Source organism: Enhydra lutris, unplaced genomic scaffold, assembly GCF_002288905.1.
Source record: "Enhydra lutris kenyoni isolate GAN:26980312 unplaced genomic scaffold, ASM228890v2 scaffoldscaffold22, whole genome shotgun sequence".
Classification (NCBI taxonomy): Eukaryota; Metazoa; Chordata; class Mammalia; order Carnivora; family Mustelidae; genus Enhydra; species Enhydra lutris.
Genome location: NW_019154106.1, coordinates 4,269,656 through 4,288,043, shown reverse-complemented (window position 1 = coordinate 4,288,043; position 18,388 = coordinate 4,269,656). Strand labels below are relative to the sequence as shown.

At 61.0% G+C, this 18,388-nt stretch overlaps 1 protein-coding gene across 2 annotated transcripts in view; it reads left to right on the top strand.

The window, feature by feature from the left end:
• LOC111149444 (immunoglobulin mu binding protein 2) overlaps positions 1–18,388 on the top strand; it is a 25,435-nt gene extending 7,047 nt beyond the window's left edge. Inside the window, exons 5-16 of one of the 2 annotated variants that reach the window (XM_022506529.1) lie at positions 810–973; positions 2,211–2,411; positions 3,850–3,997; positions 6,298–6,472; positions 8,102–8,284; positions 8,606–8,724; positions 9,216–9,310; positions 10,283–10,406; positions 11,200–12,041; positions 12,108–12,165; positions 14,623–14,795; positions 17,286–18,388. In XM_022506529.1, the coding sequence (XP_022362237.1) occupies positions 810–973; positions 2,211–2,411; positions 3,850–3,997; positions 6,298–6,472; positions 8,102–8,284; positions 8,606–8,724; positions 9,216–9,310; positions 10,283–10,406; positions 11,200–12,041; positions 12,108–12,165; positions 14,623–14,795; positions 17,286–17,483 (2,480 nt within the window). In that variant the 3' untranslated portion in view covers positions 17,484–18,388. Of the gene's footprint in view, positions 1–809; positions 974–2,210; positions 2,412–3,849; positions 3,998–6,297; positions 6,473–8,101; positions 8,285–8,605; positions 8,725–9,215; positions 9,311–10,282; positions 10,407–11,199; positions 12,166–14,622; positions 14,796–17,285 lie in introns of both variants that reach the window. The other variant, XM_022506528.1, reaches the window with a different exon arrangement.

Here is an 18,388-nt window from a genome sequence, read left to right as displayed (position 1 = left end):
TCCAGTGTCTCCACGTACGCTGGACACGCAGTAGCTACTCTCAGAGCATCGAGCACGGGAGGCAGATAACTGGTCTTCATCATGGAAGATTCAGTGGAGAAACATGATTCCGAAATTTGCTCCTAATTCTTTTTTGTCATTTTACGGGCACTTAAAAAGGGGCAACGTGGTAGAAGTAAATAACTTATTTTAATTTTTGTTGATTTTTTATTTTCTTTTTATGTTTTGAGAGAGTGAGCTGGAGTGGGCGCACGTGGAGGGGAGGGGCAGAGAGGAGAGAGAATCCTAAGCAGGCTCCCTGCTGAGCACGGAGCCTCACGTGGGGCTCATCTGTCTCATGACCTTGAGATCATGACCTGAACCGAAATCACGAGTCCGATGCTTAAATGAGCCACCCAGGCGCCCCTGGTAGAAATAGGTTCCAAGAAACATTTACTTCAGGAAGGTCTGTTATCGTGGAGCCTGAGTTGGCAAACTTTTCAAATAAAGGGATGGATTGTACATATTTTCGGCTTTGTGGGCGCTGTGGCAGCCAGAGACCGTGGGCCAGTGAACAGGCGTGGCTGGGCCCCCAAAAACTGCACTCACAGAAGCAGGTGGCCAGCTGCATTGGGCCTGTGGTCTGTGGTCTGCCACTTCCTGTCCTGGGAGACACCCTTGGGAGACCAGGCAGGTTGCTCCTGTGTCGCCTGGCTGGCTCCCGGGGAGGTTCCGAGCCCCGCGGGCGGCTCTTCCTTCCACCAGCACCGTCTGCCAGGAAGAGTCGCCAGCCGCGCCGAGCCAGAGCCTAACACTGTCCTCTCCCGCAGAGCCGCTGCCGTTCTGTAACCCTTGCCTGGATGCCTCCCAGAAGGAAGCTGTCTCCTTCGCGCTGTCCCAGAAGGAGCTTGCCATCATCCATGGGCCTCCTGGCACTGGGAAGACCACCACCGTGGTCGAGATCATTCTTCAGGCTGTGAGGCAGGGCTTAAAGGTGGGCCCCGTGAACACGTGTGAGCTCCTGTGCCGGGCTCGCAGGTGTGCGGCTGGGTCCCAGCCTGGTCAGGACCGCGCTTGCCCGTGTGCTGTGTGCTGCTGTCTGACCTTCCGAGGCGAGTGTTGTGTGTCACTGTTCACTTACGTTTTTGTTGGCGGGGGAAGGGTCTTTTCTCATCGCGTGTCAGCATGAGTCATCATGGATTCTGAGCATGTGCAAAACTTTTAGAAAATCTTTCTTGTTTATAGGTGTCAGATCACGGTAAGAATTAGAATAATGTCAACATCTTGCTGGGTGTTTTTTACGAAGCAGTTTCCCTTCTGAGTGCTGTCAGGTAATCCTCACAGAAACCCCGGGTGCTGGGGACTGCCGGTGCCCCCCGTTTCCGGAGGACACAGAGCTCAGGGCACACGCCCCAATCCCGAGCCGCGGGTGGCAAGGCCAGGGTGTGCGCTCAGGGTGATGCTCTCCAGGGCCCCGGCTCCGAGCCCCATGTTCCTCTGCAGGCAGAAGTGCTGCTGCTTCAGGGTGAAGGGGGGTCTGGCGCTGGGTCACGAAGCTGTCCAGTAGTTTCGTACGAGTGAGTGACTTGGTGGAGGCATTTGAAAACTTCAGGAAGTGATGACTCGCTGGTAGGAAGCGGGTCTGGAGGTGTGGTCGGACGGCCTCTGTTTGCACAGGCGGACAGAACATGCCCTGTTCCCGCTCAGGCCCTGGGCGGGGACGGCCGAGGCCGCCTGCTTCTGAGGCTCGTGTGTGCGGCGGGGCTGCCCCTCCCCGCCGCCCCTGCCGGCTGTCACCTGCTCCTCACAGTGGCACTTGAGGCTTTTCTCTCCTGATTGGAATCACTGCAGAAAATAGTTTTAGGAGCAAGACTGAGCCCACCAGAAAGATTTTCCCTCGTCCCACTCTGTCAGATGCTGAGGCGGTTTCACTGGTGCTGCGCTGGTCGCCAGACCGGGCACGTCAGGGCCTGCTTTGACCTTCGAGGCCTTTCTTCCGTGGTCGCAGATGGTTTAAGCTTCTGGCTTCGCTGACTAGCTCTGCAAACCCACGTTCCAGCTCCTGTAGGGTCTGCGGTGTTCCGAGTCCTCTAGGCCGCGCCCACCCTGCCCGCCAGCCGCGTGTTTGCGTTCTGACCACTTGTGCACACTCCGGCCTCCTCTCTGCCTTCAAGACTGTCTCTCTGTTTTCTCGCGAGCTTAAGTGGTTAAGTCGAGCTGTGCTCCTCCAGGTTCTGTGCTGTGCGCCCTCCAACGTCGCCGTGGACAACCTGGTGGAGCGTCTGGCCCACAGCAAGCAGAAGATCGTGCGCCTTGGGCACCCTGCCCGCCTGCTGGACTCCATTCAGCAGCACTCCCTCGACGCGGTGTTAGCGCGGAGCGACAGCGCCCAGATTGTCGCGGACATCAGGAAGGACATCGATCAGGCCTTCGTACGTGCCTCCTCCCTGCCACCGTCTGCGTGGGTTCTGACCCGCAGACTTTCCTAGGAGTCACTTCTGTCGGTGTTCCTCTCGCTTTTTTTGGTCTCTGTCAATTCTTTTAAGGATTTCAAATGTCCGGGAGGCTCAGTCCATTAAGTGTCTGGCTCTTGATCAGCTCAGGTTTTGGTCTCAGGGTCATGGGTTTAAGCCCCGTGTTGGGGTTCGCACTGGGCCTGGAGTCTACTTCAAAACGAAAAAAGAATTTCAGACTTCAGGACTGCTCATTAAAAAAAAAAGTTTCCCCCCAGTTTTATTAAGAAATAAAGGACTGGCCGCTTTTGATAGAAACTTGTACTCAGCATGTAATAGGGACTCAACTGTTTTCTGAGTAGTTTCGTGAGAAGGTGAGGGGTCATCTTCAGGAAGAGGTCTCTCTAAGCATCCCCTGGGCCAGCCCATGGCTGGGTAACGTCAGCAAGAAAACCCCCAGCAGCCTGAAAGTGAAAATTCAAAAACTCATCTTCCCAGTTTTTGGTCCATTTTACACTCTCCCTGTGGGACAGACGCAGCAGTGACAGGTTCCTTGGAGACATGTTTTATCTTGCAGTCCAGTACTCGGGAGCTCGCTGGTTCTCTGAGTCTCACGTCCCCTCCGTGTGCTTGCCATCAGCTGGTCTCACGGCCTCACGGTGGTGCTGGAGTGGCGGGGTGGCGCTCCAGATGCCCCTGTGGGCCCAGCAGAGGTGGGGGCAGGATGAGGCGTGTCACGCGAGGGTCGAGGGGTTAGCGGTACGCACAGATGGTATTGCCTCCACCACAGTGTGGAGGACTCTGCCTCTTGTCCCCGTTGACCTGGGTCTTCTCCGGGAGGGAGGGAGACGCAGGAAGACCCTTCCGGCCGACCTGGGCACACCCTGTCTTCCACAGCGGAAATCACACGTAGGAAGGGTGTCCTATTTAGTATTACAGAAAGTCGAGGCTTAGGTAAGCATTTTATAGGCTGAAGATCTGTTGTTCTCTTGGCAAGGGTGGAATCCCCGCTGAAGGGTGGCCTCACCGGGAAGCAGCGGGAACCCGGATCCGGACGGCAGGGGCCCTTCTTGTGCAGAGCCTGTGTGGGGCCTGCGCACGGGAGCGTGGGGCCTGGTTCCTGGTTTCATCTGAGCTACAGCTCAAAACGCTGTGCAGGTCGAGGGCCTGGACTCCGCTCCTCTGCCTGTCCCTGTGCAGGTGACACTGGCTGGGGGGCCACACGGGGTGTCAGGCACTTGCTCACCTGTGTGGGTCTGTTGCTCCTTCAAGGCAGGTTTTGGACATTTTAGTGCCTTTCGTGAAACTTATGAAGTGCGCCAGCTGGTCGTGAAGGCAATCGCTTCGTGAGCGTGGAAGAGCTAAGTAGGTGTAGAGTCGGTGCACATATGTGTGTGTTCTTGGTTTTCCTTCGCAGGCGAAGAACAGGCAGACCCAGGAGAAGAGAGAGAAGAGCGGCGTTTGGAGTGAAATCAAGCTGTTGAGGAAGGAGCTGAAGGAGAGGGAGGAGGCCGCAGTGCTGGAGAGCCTCAGGTCGGCCGCGGTGGTGCTGGCGACAAACACAGGTGAGGGGGCGGGTCCGGGTCGGCTGTGACCCCGAGGGGCTGGGACGCGCCCTCCTGCTTCCTGGGGCAGGCTGGAGTGGTGTAGAGTTGTCCGGAGAGGGTGGGTCGGGTCCGCGGGTGAGTTGTCCTGGGGAGGCAGTTTTGGTAGTGATACAGGAACAGGGGTCCTCTTCTTGAGCGAGCTGCTGTCTTCGAGGAATTTGTTCGTAATCTCACCGATCGGATGCGCAGGTCTGAAGCTGTCCGTGTCATCTCCCAGTTGTAAGAACATCTGTGAGGTCTGTAACGACGTCACTGGTTTGGAAATTGGGGCCCCTCCTCCCCGGGGCTTGCTGTGCTCCGTGTTGAGTGACTTTGCAGCGCTGACTCTGAAAGGCCTGTGTCATCCCACGAGGCCACTGAAGCCACCAGCTTGGGCAGGAAGGACTGCAGAGTCCCTCCTCCAGAAGCAGCACGTCTGCTGGGCTTGGCCAAGGGGCTCAGTGTGCGTGTTGGGGTGCACTTTTTACAGCCCTTAGACCTCACTTTCTGTTGGTGCAGAGCTAGGGGTGAGCCAGCTGGGAGCACTGGGGGCCTCCTCGTGTCTTGCCTGTGCACACGCGTAGCCCGATGCGTGTGTGTGGCCCTCCGGGTTCCCCAGGGACAGGCTGGAGCTTTTCTCGCTCCCGGACTCTTCCTTGGGAGCTTTCTGGTTACCTCTTGCTCTCTCCACCTGTTCCGCATTGCCTCAGAGAGGGATGGTTTTGGGCAACTGCCCGGAGGGAGGGCTGTCTGCATCAGGGCAGCTCCAAGTTGGGGGAAATAAAGACAGTCCTGGGAGTGGGATCGCCCGGGGAGCCGGCAGATGGCCCCAGCTGTGGTGTTTCTCAGGGAATGGGACTTCAAGGGAGTTCATGCGGCTTTTCCCCATGATCACTGGCCCTTGGCTTCAAGGCTCCCACAGAAGTCGGGGCACAGGCAAGCCTTTTCCCTTAGGAACACTGCAGAGCTCGCTCTTCTGGCCCAGACTGAGCCACGGCTTTTTTTTTTTTAAGATTTTACTTATTTGAGAGTGAGAGAGTGCAGAGAGAGGGAGAAGCAGACTCCCTTTCTAAGTGGAGAGCCTGATGTGGGACTCAGTCCCAGGACCCTGAGATCATGACCTGAGCTGAAGGCAGAGGCTTAACGGACTTAGCCACTCAGGCGCCCCGAGAGCTGCGTCTTCTAAAACAAACACTCCCTGGGTTGCTCCAAGCCGCTAGCTTCTCTGTAGAGTTCTGAGAAGGTGGATTCCGGCAATGCTGCCAGTGTTCTCGTTTTCGTGGGGGGAGAGGGTTTCCAAAGGTCCTTCTCCACTGGACCAGATCTTTAAATATGGTGCTTCCTGGAAACCACAGCACAGCCTTCCCCCCGCCAACGTGGCAAGGTCAGCTTGTGGCCTCTTAAGTTCTCCCGTCCTATTGGGAGGGGAGCTAGACCGGGTCTCTTGGACGTGCTTCTGTTTGCACCGTGAAGTCGTGTCCGTACGTTGAACCCACCAAGTTCTGCCTCTTCCAGCAGCTTCTCCAGCCACCCCTGCAAACCCCGTCCTGCGGGGTTCATCGGGACACGCATCTGAGTCTCAGAGTCGTTGTTGAAGCCGCCCAGCTTGTGGCAGGCACCTTGTGTCCTTTGTGTCAGTGCCTGTGTGCCGTGTTAGGATTTGGTCATCGTAACGGGCCTGTGCGGTTCAGGTGGTGCCCGCGTTTGTAGATGAGGAACAGGCTCAGAGGGGTGTCCTGCCTGGGCCCCCTGCTGGTTATGAGGCTTGCGTGGGGTCCGGGTCTTGCTCACACGTGAGCTCTTGCCAGGGCAGGGTTGTTCCAAGGAGGAGCTGGGGCTGTTGTCAAGTACATGGCGGCGGGGGTGGGGGGTGTCCTCCCTTCCCTGCCGGACTGATGCTCCGTTAATTGTTCTGTGTGTCCAAGAGGACATCTTACGGGGGAATTAATTAAGGTTTAGATTTAGAAAATGGTATCGAAATAACACCTAGAAATCAGATGCCCTTCCAAGGCTTTGGTCCCAGCCCCAAGGGGTGATGGATTCTGATGCTTGGAATGTTGGGGTGGCCCTTCCTGGGCGTGCACTGGCCCACACTGAAACTGGAACAGATGTTCTTAATGTTCTTCCCAGATGTTTACTCCAAGACGCACACCTCTTACACACTCTGAATGCCAGACTAGGGTCTGAACCAGACGGCCTGTGGTGTCCCTTTCGGTGAGGTCGTGGCGGTGGGACGCAGCCAGCACCTTTGGTGAAGGCTCACGGTTCTGATTTCCCAGGTGCCTCTTCCGACGGCCCTCTGAGGCTGCTGCCCGACGGCCACTTCGACATGCTGGTCATCGACGAGTGCGCGCAGGCCCTGGAAGCCAGCTGCTGGATCCCACTGCTGAAGGCCAGGAGGTGTGTCCTGGCCGGCGATCACAAGCAGCTGCCCCCCACCACCGTCTCTCACAAGTAAGGGCCCTGCCCGCGGAGCCCTCGTCGGCCTCGCCCGCCCCCCCTTGCAGCCTGGGCTGTGGTGACCAAGAAGCCCTGACGTGCCCTCCGCTGCGGGTCTCCTGCCCGTTGTGCTGTGCGCGCCCCTGTAGGTGTCAGTGGTCAGGCTGCGTGTGCCCAAGCTCGGGGTTTGTAGTCACCATGTGCGTCTCCGTAGTCGTGGCTCCTGGCACCGTCCTGGCCAGTTGAATGGAGTTCCCCCGGCATGGCCAGCCGGTCGGGTGGGGTCTGAGAGATGGTTCTGTGGGCGGGCCAACTGGCCTCTGGGTCGGTCCGCCCTGTCCTGGCGTGGAGTCTTCGAGTCCTGTCGGCACATCCTACGACCTAGGCCACAGGGAGCGATTCCGTAGGCTCCAGTCCCATGTGCCGTAGACAGTGGCAGTCCCTGGCGTGAGCGAGCTCAGCCGCTCCCAGCCCCTCCTCACCTCCTTCCCGCCGCTCCCCTCACCCACTGCTCTGGCCACACTGGTCTCTGCCCTTGCTCTCTCCATCCGGACGGCTCCTTCCCGGACATGGGGTGGCTGTGCCCTCCTCTGTTCAGTAGTCTCTCAGGTGAGCCCCCCCGGGGTGCCCCGTGACAACCCTGTCTCAGCGCCTCTCAGTGTCCTGAGCACTCCTGGCTCCCTCGCGGTGGTGCGAGTCGGTCTGTGGGTTCCTGGCCATCCCAGCCAGGATGTAAGTCACAGAGCAGGGACGCCCCCCTCCCGTGCTGGCGGGATGCATGCCGGCCAGTCCTACGCTGTGGTTAGGACTGGCAGCCGCCTCGCCTATGTCTTTGGTGCGACTTGTGTTCAGCAGGCGTTCGTGTGGTAAGAGGGTGACCACGAGGTCTTACGAGCCCACGGAGCGAGCCCCTGAAGCACGGGGAGCTCTTGCGCAGGTTTAGCCTCCCCGGCTCGGAGGGAGCTGATGCGCCTTCGTGGAGTAGAGACGCTCCTGGCTCTGCAGCCCCCTGGCGGGGTGGCCTTGGGCTGGTCCCTTGAGCTCTCTGTGACTTGCTCCCCTCCTGGGGCAGTGGGGAGCACGACAGGAACTACCTCCTGAGGTTTTGTGGGGCTTGGGTGAGTCAGTGGGGGGGAGCGTTCCCGGGAAGCGCGGAGGGAGCGCGGTTGCCGCGAGCTCGGCCTGCTGCGGGGCTGCTGAGGCTGGCGCGTGCTGCCACTTGAGAGTCCGTCTGTAGCGGCGTGCTGTTGCTGCTGTAATGGACCACCAACGTAAGCAAGCTGGATTGTCTCCGGCTCTGGACGTCGGAAGTCCAAACTCTGCGTCCGTGGGTCACAGGATGGTGGCAGGAAGCTCCAGGGGAGGGTTCATTTTGGTCGCGTCTTCTGCTCTGAGCCTGACCCTCCTGCCTTTCTCTTAGAAGGAGCCCGTAATTCCACTGGGCCCAGCTTTACGTCAGGTCACATGGTCGCAGGTCCTGGCGTGAGGCCACGGGCGTCGCTGGGGTGACCACACCCTTAATTTTCAGTCATAACGTGGCGGGGGCTGGGTTCTGAGCCTCTAGCGCTGCCTTCCTCCCTGGCCTTTGGTTTCGGCTGGACGCGGGCACTCAGGCTTCTCTCCCCCATTGTTGTCTTGGCGCAGGGCTGCGCTGGCGGGGCTGTCGCGGAGCCTGATGGAGCGGCTGGCGGACGAGCTGGGCGCACAGGTGGTGCGGACGCTCACGGTGCAGTACCGCATGCACCAGGCCATCATGCGCTGGGCCTCGGACGCCCTCTACAGCGGGCAGCTCACCGCCCACCCTGCCGTGGCGGGGCACCTCTTGCGGTGAGTGGCCTGGCTCTGCCCACCCGGCCTGACTTGTTTCTCCCAGGGCCCCGTGAACTGCGTTCAGGAGAGATTTTAGAGTCAAAGTTACCTCTGAGGCTGATCTTCAGGAGGGGAGAGGGGCCTCGCCCTGGAGAGCTGGCGTGGGGTGCTTGGTCTCTGACGCCGTTCACGCCGCTCCTGTTCCCTGTGGAGCAGCCCCGTTCTGCCGTGGGAAGAGCCCGGGCCCGGGGGGTGATGGGAGACGCGAGTTCTGTGGTCAGGACCTCGGCCCCGCTTCACCGCCCTGGCCTCACACGCTCAGTCTCCCGCTGTGTGCAGGGACCTCCCAGGGGTGGCTGCCACAGAGGAGACGAGCGTCCCCCTGCTGCTCGTGGACACGGCCGGCTGCGGGCTCTTTGAGCTGGAAGAGGAGGACGACCAGTCTAAGGGGAACCCCGGTGAGCTTGCTCGGACGGGGCCAGCTTTCCGGCTGACACGGACCCTGGGCTCCTCTTTGCAGAAACCACAGTGTCTGCAGCTGCCCACCTCAGAGGAGCTGAGCGGGGCGGGAGGAAAGGGGCGGTGGGAGCCCATCCCCGATGAGCTGGGGGCTTCGAGGCAGACAGAGCCCTCGCAGCGCCCTTCTTGGCTGGCAGCACGAGTTCGGGGGAGCAGTAGGCCTGGGAGCTCTGCCTGCTCAGGCTTGGGCGAGACCCTTGCTCACCCTAGTACCAGCCTGCCGGGTTGCACGCTCAGTGTTGTTGGGTAAACTGAGGCTCAGCTACATGGCGTGCATCCTCGTAGGCCGGACCTGCGACCCTGTGGCTCAGGGCGTTACCCCAGGCGCGGTGTAAGAGCCGTCAAAGCGGGTGGCAGGCTAAAGGAATGGGCACAGGTGATGGGACAGCATGCGGTGACCTGGGCCAACAGCCCACTTGCTGCCCCCCAGGGGAAGTACGCCTCGCCAGTCTGCACATCCAGGCCCTGGTGGACGCTGGTGTCCAAGCGAGTGACATCGCCGTCATCACGCCGTACAACCTCCAGGTGCGAGGGGCTGCTTTGTCTGTGTGTCGGTGGGCACAGTCACCCCCAAGTGCCCAAGGACGGGTCATGTAGCATCTGTGGCTGTAAACTCCAGGTGGAATCAACTGCCTCACGACTGCGTCTGGGGCTCACGTGACATCGGCGAGCATCTCTGTCTGCCCACGCCCGCCTTGTTCTTGCTCTGCCCCTCCCGCACTTCCCTGGTTGGCTTTGTTTTCTGGCCACCTCCCTGGTGGCCCTGGCTGCCTCGGGCATCCTTACAGGGCGGCCCTGGGACCACCAGTCCCTCCCCTCCCACAGGCTCTCAGCTTAGAATCTTACGAGTCTGGCTCCAGCCCCTGTCCCCGAGCTGGTTGCTGTGGCCAGAGCAGGATCCTTGCCGTCTCTGAGTCAGTGGGAGCACCTACCAGCTCCTTTCTTTTTTTTAAAAGATTTTATTTATTTATTTGACAGACAGAGATCACAAGTAGGCAGAGAGGCAGGCAGAGAGAGAGGAGGAAGCAGGGTCCCTGCTGAGCAGAGAGCCCAATGTGGGGCTGGATCCCAGGACCCTGGGATCATGACCTGAGCTGAAGGCAGAGGCTTTAACCCACTGAGCCACCCAGGCGCCCCTCCGGGCTCCTTTCTTTCCAGGGTTTCTCACGTTTTCTCTCTTGGTACCTGTGTGCTTATCAGCAAAGCCTGTCTGTCTGGGTGGAAAAATGCAGCCGTAGCAAAATACCGTGAGGTCTGTGGCTCGGTCGCCACCCCTTCCTGGGTTACAGGCACCACCCACTGGGCCATCTGAGGCCGGTGGCTCTGCGGGGCCAATGTCGTGCTGGGGTTCGGGGCCCCATCTGTCCTGTCCGTGTGCTGCTGAGTTCGCTGAGCTGTGAGACAGCGGCGGGGACCGCGCTGCAGTGGGATCTCTGCTGAGTGTCGAGGCTGCCCAGGCCTGAGCTGAGCTGAGGACATGGCTTCCTTGTGTTCCAGGTGGACCTGCTCAGGCAGAGCCTTGCCCATAGGTACCCCGAGCTTGAAATTAAGTCTGTCGATGGCTTCCAAGGCCGAGAGAAGGAGGCTGTGGTCCTGTCCTTCGTCAGATCCAATAGGAAAGGTATGTGGGGCTCAGCAGAGTCCCTTTGGGTGGCACAGAAGGCGGACTGGGGTTCCGCTGGGGGCTGTGCTGGGCCCCAGCGAGAGAGCAGGCAGGGAATGGGGGGCAGTGGGTCCCCATCTGGAGCCCACTGGGCCAGGGCCGCAGGAGGTGGGCGTGGTCCCTGGGATTCTCTGGGAGTGGGGCCGGGTGCTCCCGGCGGAGGGAGCAGAGCATGAGGTCAATCAGCGTGGGAGTGCGGGTGCGCTCTTGGGACCGGCTGGACGCTGTGCCTGGGATAGGGAGGCCCCTGCAACACAGAGCTCGGTTTTTGGCCTCAGGGCGCGCCGTTAGCCTCAGGGCCCGGCTTCTGTGCCGGGGCAGTTTGCGGCTCTTCCGTTTGGTGTTGCCCCCAGAAACGGCTTGTCTGGGATTTGTAAGGCACCGATGGCGGAGAGCCGAGGACAGCGGAGAGAGTGGGGGCGGCTGGGGGAGTTAAGGTCCTAGAGCACCGCTCGCGCTGTCCCTGCTGCTGGCTGCGGTCACCCCCCCGCTGGGCTGAGGGAGGAGGTCGTACTTGGAGGCAAACAGTGGTTTGGTATCTGCCACGCCCAGACCACTTGCGGTGGGAGCCAGACTTGGGGAGCCCTGGGAGGGCAGCGGGATAGCCGGGCAGGCTGCCAGGTGGGGGTGGGCTGGTGGAGGTGGGGTGTTGGGTGATCCCCTCGGTGACCTGTACCGCCCGGGTGCAGGAGTCCGTTTCCCGTTCCTTGGTCTTGGGTCCGCGCTGCCACTCACCCTGGCTTGCTCCTAGGCGACGTGGGCTTCCTCGCTGAGGACCGGCGGGTCAACGTTGCGGTCACCCGCGCTCGGCGCCACGTGGCGGTCGTGTGCGATTCTCGCACCGTCAGCAACCACACCTTCCTGAAGACCCTGCTGGGGCACTTCATAGAGCACGGGGAGGTGCGCACGGCCTTTGAGTATCTTGACGACATTGTCCCTGAAAACTACTCCCATGAGAGTTCCCAGGGCCACAGCCAAGCTGGGGCGAAGCCCCACAGCTCCGCGGTGTCAGCCAGGAAGCCTCCTGGAGGCCGGCCGCGGGACAGGACCCAGGAGACCAGAGCAGCCGCGGGGCTGCAGTGGAAGAGGACAGGTGGGAGACCCTCGGGCCCTGAGGTCCCTTCTCAGCCCAGCCTCAATGGAGGCAGCCCAGAGGGAATGGCAACCAGGGACCGTGCAGAGCATTTCCGGGCCAAGATCGCCGAGTTTGTGGCGAGCGAGAAAACTCAGCTGGAGTTTCCTGCTTCCCTGAACTCCCACGACAGGATGTGGGTCCACCAAATAGCTGAAGAGCACGGCCTGAGACACGATAGCTCCGGGGAAGGGAAGAAGAGGTTCATCACCGTGAGCAAGAGAGCCTGGCCAGCCCCGCCAGCCCCACCAGCCCCGCCAGCCCCGCCAGCCCCACCAGCCCCGCCGCCTCCAGCAGGGGCCAGCAGCCACACCCCTGTGGGTCCTATGGCCCCCGGCCCCACCCAGAATGAGCCCCCTGCTGGGGGACAGAGCAGCCAGGACACCCTGAATCTGAAGGCCCTGCACCTGGAAAGGCTGCAGAGAGCGAAGAGCAAACAGGAGCGGCCCACCACGGACGGGGCCGCCACGGATGGGGCCACCAAGGACAGGGCTGCCAGGGACGGGGCCGCCACGGATGGGCAGCAGGCCTCGCGCTCTGGGCTGCGCACGTTACCAGAGAAGAAGAAGAAGAAAGAAGCAAAAGGTAAGTGGGTTCACCTGATGGGGGCGGTGCCAGCTTGGCGTCCCCTTCGCTGTGGTGTTTCCCACTTGGAGCCCGCCGTCACCCTTGGAGAGGTTTGGGACTTCCCCTGGGTGCTAAGGCCCTGGTTGTGCATCGTGTTTCTTGTTTTTAACTGGTTTGCTGTGAGCTCTCTGGGGGCAGTGATTGGTTATGGTGACCGTCGCGTCCCCAGATCCTCAGGCAGGGCCTGGCCTCCTCGTTAATCAAGAAAACACCTAAACACGAGGACGCTCCTCACGATGGGAACCGCACCGGGGAGCTGACGGCGTGTTCGGGTGATCCTGGCGTGTTCGCGGGTCACAGCGTTAGGGGGCCTCAGCGTTCCTGACCAAGTACACAGAAATGCAGGAGGGCCTCGGGGTGCGTACACTGCAGGGGAAGAGCCTGGAGGAGGAGATGAGGACGGTGGACAGGAGCTCTCAGGCAGTCAGGATCCACGCTAGGTGACAGCTTTGTTCTGCTGGACCCGATCGGGCTCTCGCACGTCCCGCTGGCCTGCGTCTCGGCCCTGCGCGCACTGTGTTGGCTGCGCGCTGGCGTGTCCCCTGGGGCTCTGCTTCACCGCCCCCGTGCCTCATTGTGATCGTGCATCCACGGGCACTGAGCTTGGAAGACGTGGGTTTTCTGAAGCCTCTGGGTAACCTTTACTCCAGCTGCTCCTCTCCGAGCATGACCGTGGAGCCGCTTGTGTCTTCTTTCTTCCACTGAGTTCCTATGAGCAAAGCTGTACACACGTGACTCTTGGTCTTGGAAAGCAGCCTCGGGCCTGAGGCTGTAGCCGATCCATTCTGTGGACAGAGGAAAGAAATGTTGTGCAGAGGAGAAAAACGTTAAGTGCTTTTCTTTCATTTTTTTAAAGATTTTGTTTATTTATTTGACAGAAAGGCACAGAGAGGGAGGGAACACAAGCAGGAGGAGTGAGAGGGAGAAGCAGGCTTCCCTCTGAGCAGGGAGTGTGTTGTGGGCCTTGATCCCAGGACCCTGGGGCCCTGACCTGAGCTGAAGGCAGACAGACGCTTAAGGACTGAGCCACTGAGGCGCCCGTTAAGTGGTTCGTGCCGTGAAGGGCAGGTGCGGGGACACCGTAATGGGGGTCCTGGTCTGCGCTCTGTGGCATGCTCACTGGAGGACAGTATCCTGGGGAGACTTTGCCCTGTTTAGGCGATGGTAGCTCCTCTTAGTTTTGAAGTGTTTCTTCAGGCCGTCACCTTCAGAATTCACCTTGCCCCTCAGGCTCAGAGCGTGACCCTGTCCAGTTGGTCCCCAGCAATGATGCCGAGGTCATCGCAGCTGAGAAGCAGAGGCCGGGCTGAGCAGGCCCCTAGAGCCATGGCGGTGGCCCCCCAGGACGGGTGCCGCTGAACGCGCCGAGGGCTGCCTGCTGCTCGGGACGGTCGGGGGAGTGACAGGCGCTTGGTCCCGTGGGAGAAGCGGTCGGAACACTGAGGTCTCATTCTGAACACTGTGCCTGGTCCCTGCGTCTTCTCTGTTTCCTGAAGACTCCGGCGAGCAGTGGGCACCTCGTCAGCCCTTCTCCAAGCTTCCTGCCGCTGCTCCTGGGCCTCAGCATGTCTGTCTTGCCCCAGGCCCTCTGCTGACCGGCTGCTCGGCACGTGTGAGGGGGTAGAGCCGGGCTCCGCAGCCCGTCTGGGGGAGGGGGTGCCTCCCCATTTGCTGGGGACCGTGGCAGAGTTTTTGCACCTGTATGGAGGGACTGGCGTGGCCATGGCCGGCTGAGGTGCTAGGGGGCTGAGGTCCCCGTTTCCCCTGGGTCCCCTGCTTGGCCGACCGTCCTGACCTGCGTACCAGCCGAGTATGAAGAATTCACTCAGGGAAGCGTCTCGTCTGTGCTGTGCCCCCAGTCACTGGCGACGGCCTCCTAGCGGATGCTGTCCTAGTGTTCCCCGGCTGTCCGTGCCTGTGTGTTCGGGTCGCGCACGTCTGTTTCACAGAGCTACACTTACACGCGGTCTCGGGTTCATTTTCCACTTGTGAGCGTTTTCTACTTACTTCAGAAGGTTTCTGTGTACTTGGTCAGGAACGCCGAGGTCCCCTACCGCAGGGACCTGCGAGCACGCCGGGATTCACCCAAACACGCTGTCGGCTCCCTGGTGCGGTTCCCATCGTGAGGAGCGTCCTCGTGCTTAGTTTTCTTGGTTAAAGAGGATGGGCTTTTCGGGGGCACGTTCCATGCCAGCTCCTTCTAGGAAGTCCGCGTGCTGCCCGCACCTCCTGGCAGGGGCCGGTTATTAGCCCGCTGAAGGAGGGCCGCTCTCGGCTGGACGGACACCAGGCTTGACTGAGGGCCGTGGGCTGATCACTGTGAACCGAGAGTGGGAGCTGCTCGCGGCAGCTCGGGGCAGCCGTTCGTCCGACGTCCACGTTCATCCCTGTTTGAGTGACCCTTTTCTTCCCTAGGAAACACGGCCATGGATTTGCCCGGCAAGGAGGACTTCGAGGCCCTGGTCGCGGCTGCCATCAAGGCTGATAACACCTGTGGCCTCGCTAAGTGCACAGCCAGCGTGGCAACCCTGGGCCAGCTCTGTCTGCACTGCGGCCGCCGGTTCTGCCTCAGCCACCACCTGCCCGAGGTACGGCGGCGGGGCGGGCGGCGGGGCGGCTGTGTCTCCAGGGCTCTGGGCAGACGTGCTCCACGCACAGATGGGAGCTGGGTGTGAGCGCTGGGTTTTTCTGAATGGGTGTAGACCCATGCTTTGTTTTGAATGCATCAGGGTATGAGAAAGTAAAATGTCACACTTGCCAAACTGTGAGAAAATTGGTGGGAATTCTGGACAGAGAGGACTTCGTTCCAGTGTCTTTGGGGCCCGTCAGTGGGTTAGGCTAGGGGAGGTGAAGTGTCTGGCTTTGGGTCTGAAGTGGGCTGGCTGCCCGGCTGCTTTTTCATTCATTTCTTGAGCTTGTTTGGATGGGAATGTCCTCTGCCAGGCCTGGGGAGCTGGGGGCCAGAGCAGGCTTCATCTCTGCCCTGAGGGGTGAGGAACTGTAGGCACCTGGTGTGAGACCACATCCGGGGCCACGTGCCGACCATGGTGAGGGAGGATCCGGGGCCAAGCTGGCAGTGGGGGCGGGGGCTGGGCTGGGGAGGACACGTGTGAAGGCCCCAGGGAGGGGGTGCCCTTGTCCAGCTGGGAGCAGAGCGGGAGGCAGGGTGACGGAGTGGAGGCCGAGAAGCCTCTGCCCCGAGTAGCTGAGCCCTGGTTCTGGAAGCTGGGGGGGTACTGGAGCGCCCGCCGTGTTGCCGGAGCGCTGGCTGCAGCACCGGGGAGGCTCAGGGCAAGGTTGGGACGTCCTGGGGTGAGTCATGGAGAGCGTGGGGAAGTGGGTTTGGGCCCTGAATGGGTTGTGGGTCACGATAGCACAGGAAGGAGGACCCAGAGGGACCATTGGGTTTCTGCTTCGGGCCGATGGGAGGTGGCGGTGGGGCTCTTGGAGGCTGGTGAGGGGTGGGTATGGGGAGGGCATGTGGCACCCGGGCTGGCACTGTCCCAGGTGAGCTACGTGGAGGTCCGGGTGGTGTCCCACTCTGGGTCAAGGGGTGCAGCTGCCTACCCGTAGGGAGCTCTACTGCCTTGGAACCTAGATGGGGCGTCCCCCTGGGGCAGGGTCTCCTCCCCCTCCTCCTCCCCCTTTCCCTCCATGCGCACGCCCACGCACATTTTCTTCTCCTCACACACGTGCACGAGTGCACGGTCTGTATTTGTGCCTGTTGAAAAGCATGTGGTGTTTTAGGAATCTATTTATCTATAACGTTTAGAGATTGTCAAGTGTGAGGTTTGGTTGACCAGCTCGCATTACTGGCACAGCCTGTGCGGGTCTCTGTGCGGCAGCCCCGGGCAGCTCCTGCTCCCGACCCGAGAGCATGCCCCCCCCATGTGGTTGGTGGCAGTATCGAGGAGAGCACTGGCACCGTGTCCCGTCTGACGAGATGCTGGCTGCGGGCAGGGCCACAAGTCCCCCTGCTCTGAGATGTTCTGTGGGATGAGGCTGTGCAGAAATGGCGCAGGGCTGGGTGGCAGGGACTGGGCCGCAAGCACCAGCTGTCACCTGCTTCCTCTGTGACGTGGGCGAGTGAACTCTGCCTCAGCCCGGGGCTGCTCTCCCCACACGTTCTGTGGGTGCCGTGCCTCAGTCTTTGCCCCCTGACTGAGGTGCGGTGAGGAGCGGGGACACTGCATGTGGGGTCCTGGGCCGCGTGGAGGGCGTGGCGCCACACGACTGTCTCTGGGAGAGCCGTGGTAGGCAGCCTGTGGGCCCAGGGCTACCCAGGAGTGGCGGGGTGGGGACACCCCGTGAGTGGGGGAGGGAGGGGGACAGGTGCTACGTGGGTGGCGGGCCACAGGGGTCTTAGCTGGGCACAGGCCTGGGGGCACCAACAAACGAGGTCCGAACTGGGTCCCACCCGGCAGTTCCCAGGGGACACCCTTGGTGTGTGCAGCGGGGAAGCACGGGCTTTCTAGAAGGCCCTGTGACCTGCGTGCTGGCTGTCGTGCCTGGTGCTGGAAGTGCTCAGAAGGTTTCCTCCCGTCTTCCTTCCTCTCCTTTCAAAAGGAGGAGCTACGTGAGAGTTTTCTGGAAACGGGGGCCCTTCGTGGGGTCAAGCATGTTCCGGGGCTCCCGCCCCAGGCGTGACGCCGGGGACACACGAAAGAGTGCAGCCTTTGGCCCGGAGGGGACGGCGGTTGCCCTTGGGCTGGAGCTCATGGAAGGGCAGGGTGGCTGCAGGGTCACGCCGACGGCGCGTTGGCGTTCTGCTGTTGCGACACCGCTGCTGGTGGCCCTGTGTGTGCGTCACCCCCCGTCGGGAGCTTGTGGGGATCTGGCTGTGCGTCTGCGTGTGCTCAGAGGATGGTTCGGGCTGAGCTGAGGGCAGGGGTGGAGGGTGCTCCCTCATACCCCCACCCCGGCAGCCTGATGGGGAGGGGCCCGGCTACAGGAAGAGGAGGGAGCCCCTCCGAGACCTTGTTCTGGGACTTAACGGTCCCCGGACTCTGCGATGGGCGACGTTGCAGGGCTTTTGTTCCCATTAGGCTCCGCGCTGACTGCTGTGTCCCCCACCCCAGATCCATGGCTGTGGGGAGAGGGCTCGTGCCCATGCCCGGCAGAGGATCAGCCGGGAGGGAGTCCTCTACGCTGGCAGTGGAACCAAGGACAGGTCCCTGGACCCCGCCAAGAGGGCCCAGCTGCAGAGGAGGCTGGACAAGAAGCTGGATGAACTGAGTGGCCAGAGGAAGAGTAAACGGAAGGAGAAGGAAAAGTGACGGGCAGGCTCTTTGCATGCAGCTCCAGAGCTGCTGTCTTTGGAAAACGTCTGCGAGGACAAGCCGGGCTGCTTTCTGCTTCCCTGTAGCTGCTCTGTGACAGTGTGCAACCTGACCCACCTGCCTGTACCGGACCCAGGTGGGGCACTGTGTCCAGGAGCAAGGGTGGGGTTCTGGACTCTGGAGATGAGCTCTTCCCCCTGACAGCTCTCGGAGGAGGGTCCCCAGGGCATGTGGTCATTGCCGCGTGGCCCTCTCTCTGGGATTGGTGTGGGTTGGCCCAGGTGTGCCCCCATCCCCCTTCTCTTGCCTGGACCATTTCCTGGTCTCTTCCCAGTCAGAACAGAAATCCCACCATCTGAACCTTTGGGTGCTGCCATAAGGGTCCCCCTGCCCTGAACTGATACCCCCTCAATTTTTGTACAAGGAAATTCCCACCATCCGGGGCTGGCCAGCTTTCAGGCCGCCGGAAGGAGGGAGTGCACCTGAAAAGTCAGATCATGCGTCTGAGAACGCCCGGCACCTCTTCCGTGCGTCCGCATGTAGCTGACTTCACTGAGGCCCGTTTCCGTCTGTGTCCTGTTCTCTGCCGGCTGTGGGGCCCTGTCCTGGTTGTGCAGGGCAGCAGACACAGCTCAGACTGCTCCTGCGAGGTCTGGAGGTCCCACTGAGGCATGTGGCCCAGGTGAGCCCTCCGCAGGTGGCGGTTGCGGGAAAGCGCTTCCGCAGAGTGGCGGTGCGGCCGACATGAAGCAGGAGCCCTCCCACAGGTGTTCCCCAGTGTTCTCCACCAGCTGCTCCAGGGAGGACGGCCTCAGACGGATGTGATGTCTTAGTCTCAGAGTTGCATTTGTTTAAGTGGGACATAAATTATTTAAGAATAAAATAAAGATCTATGCACACCG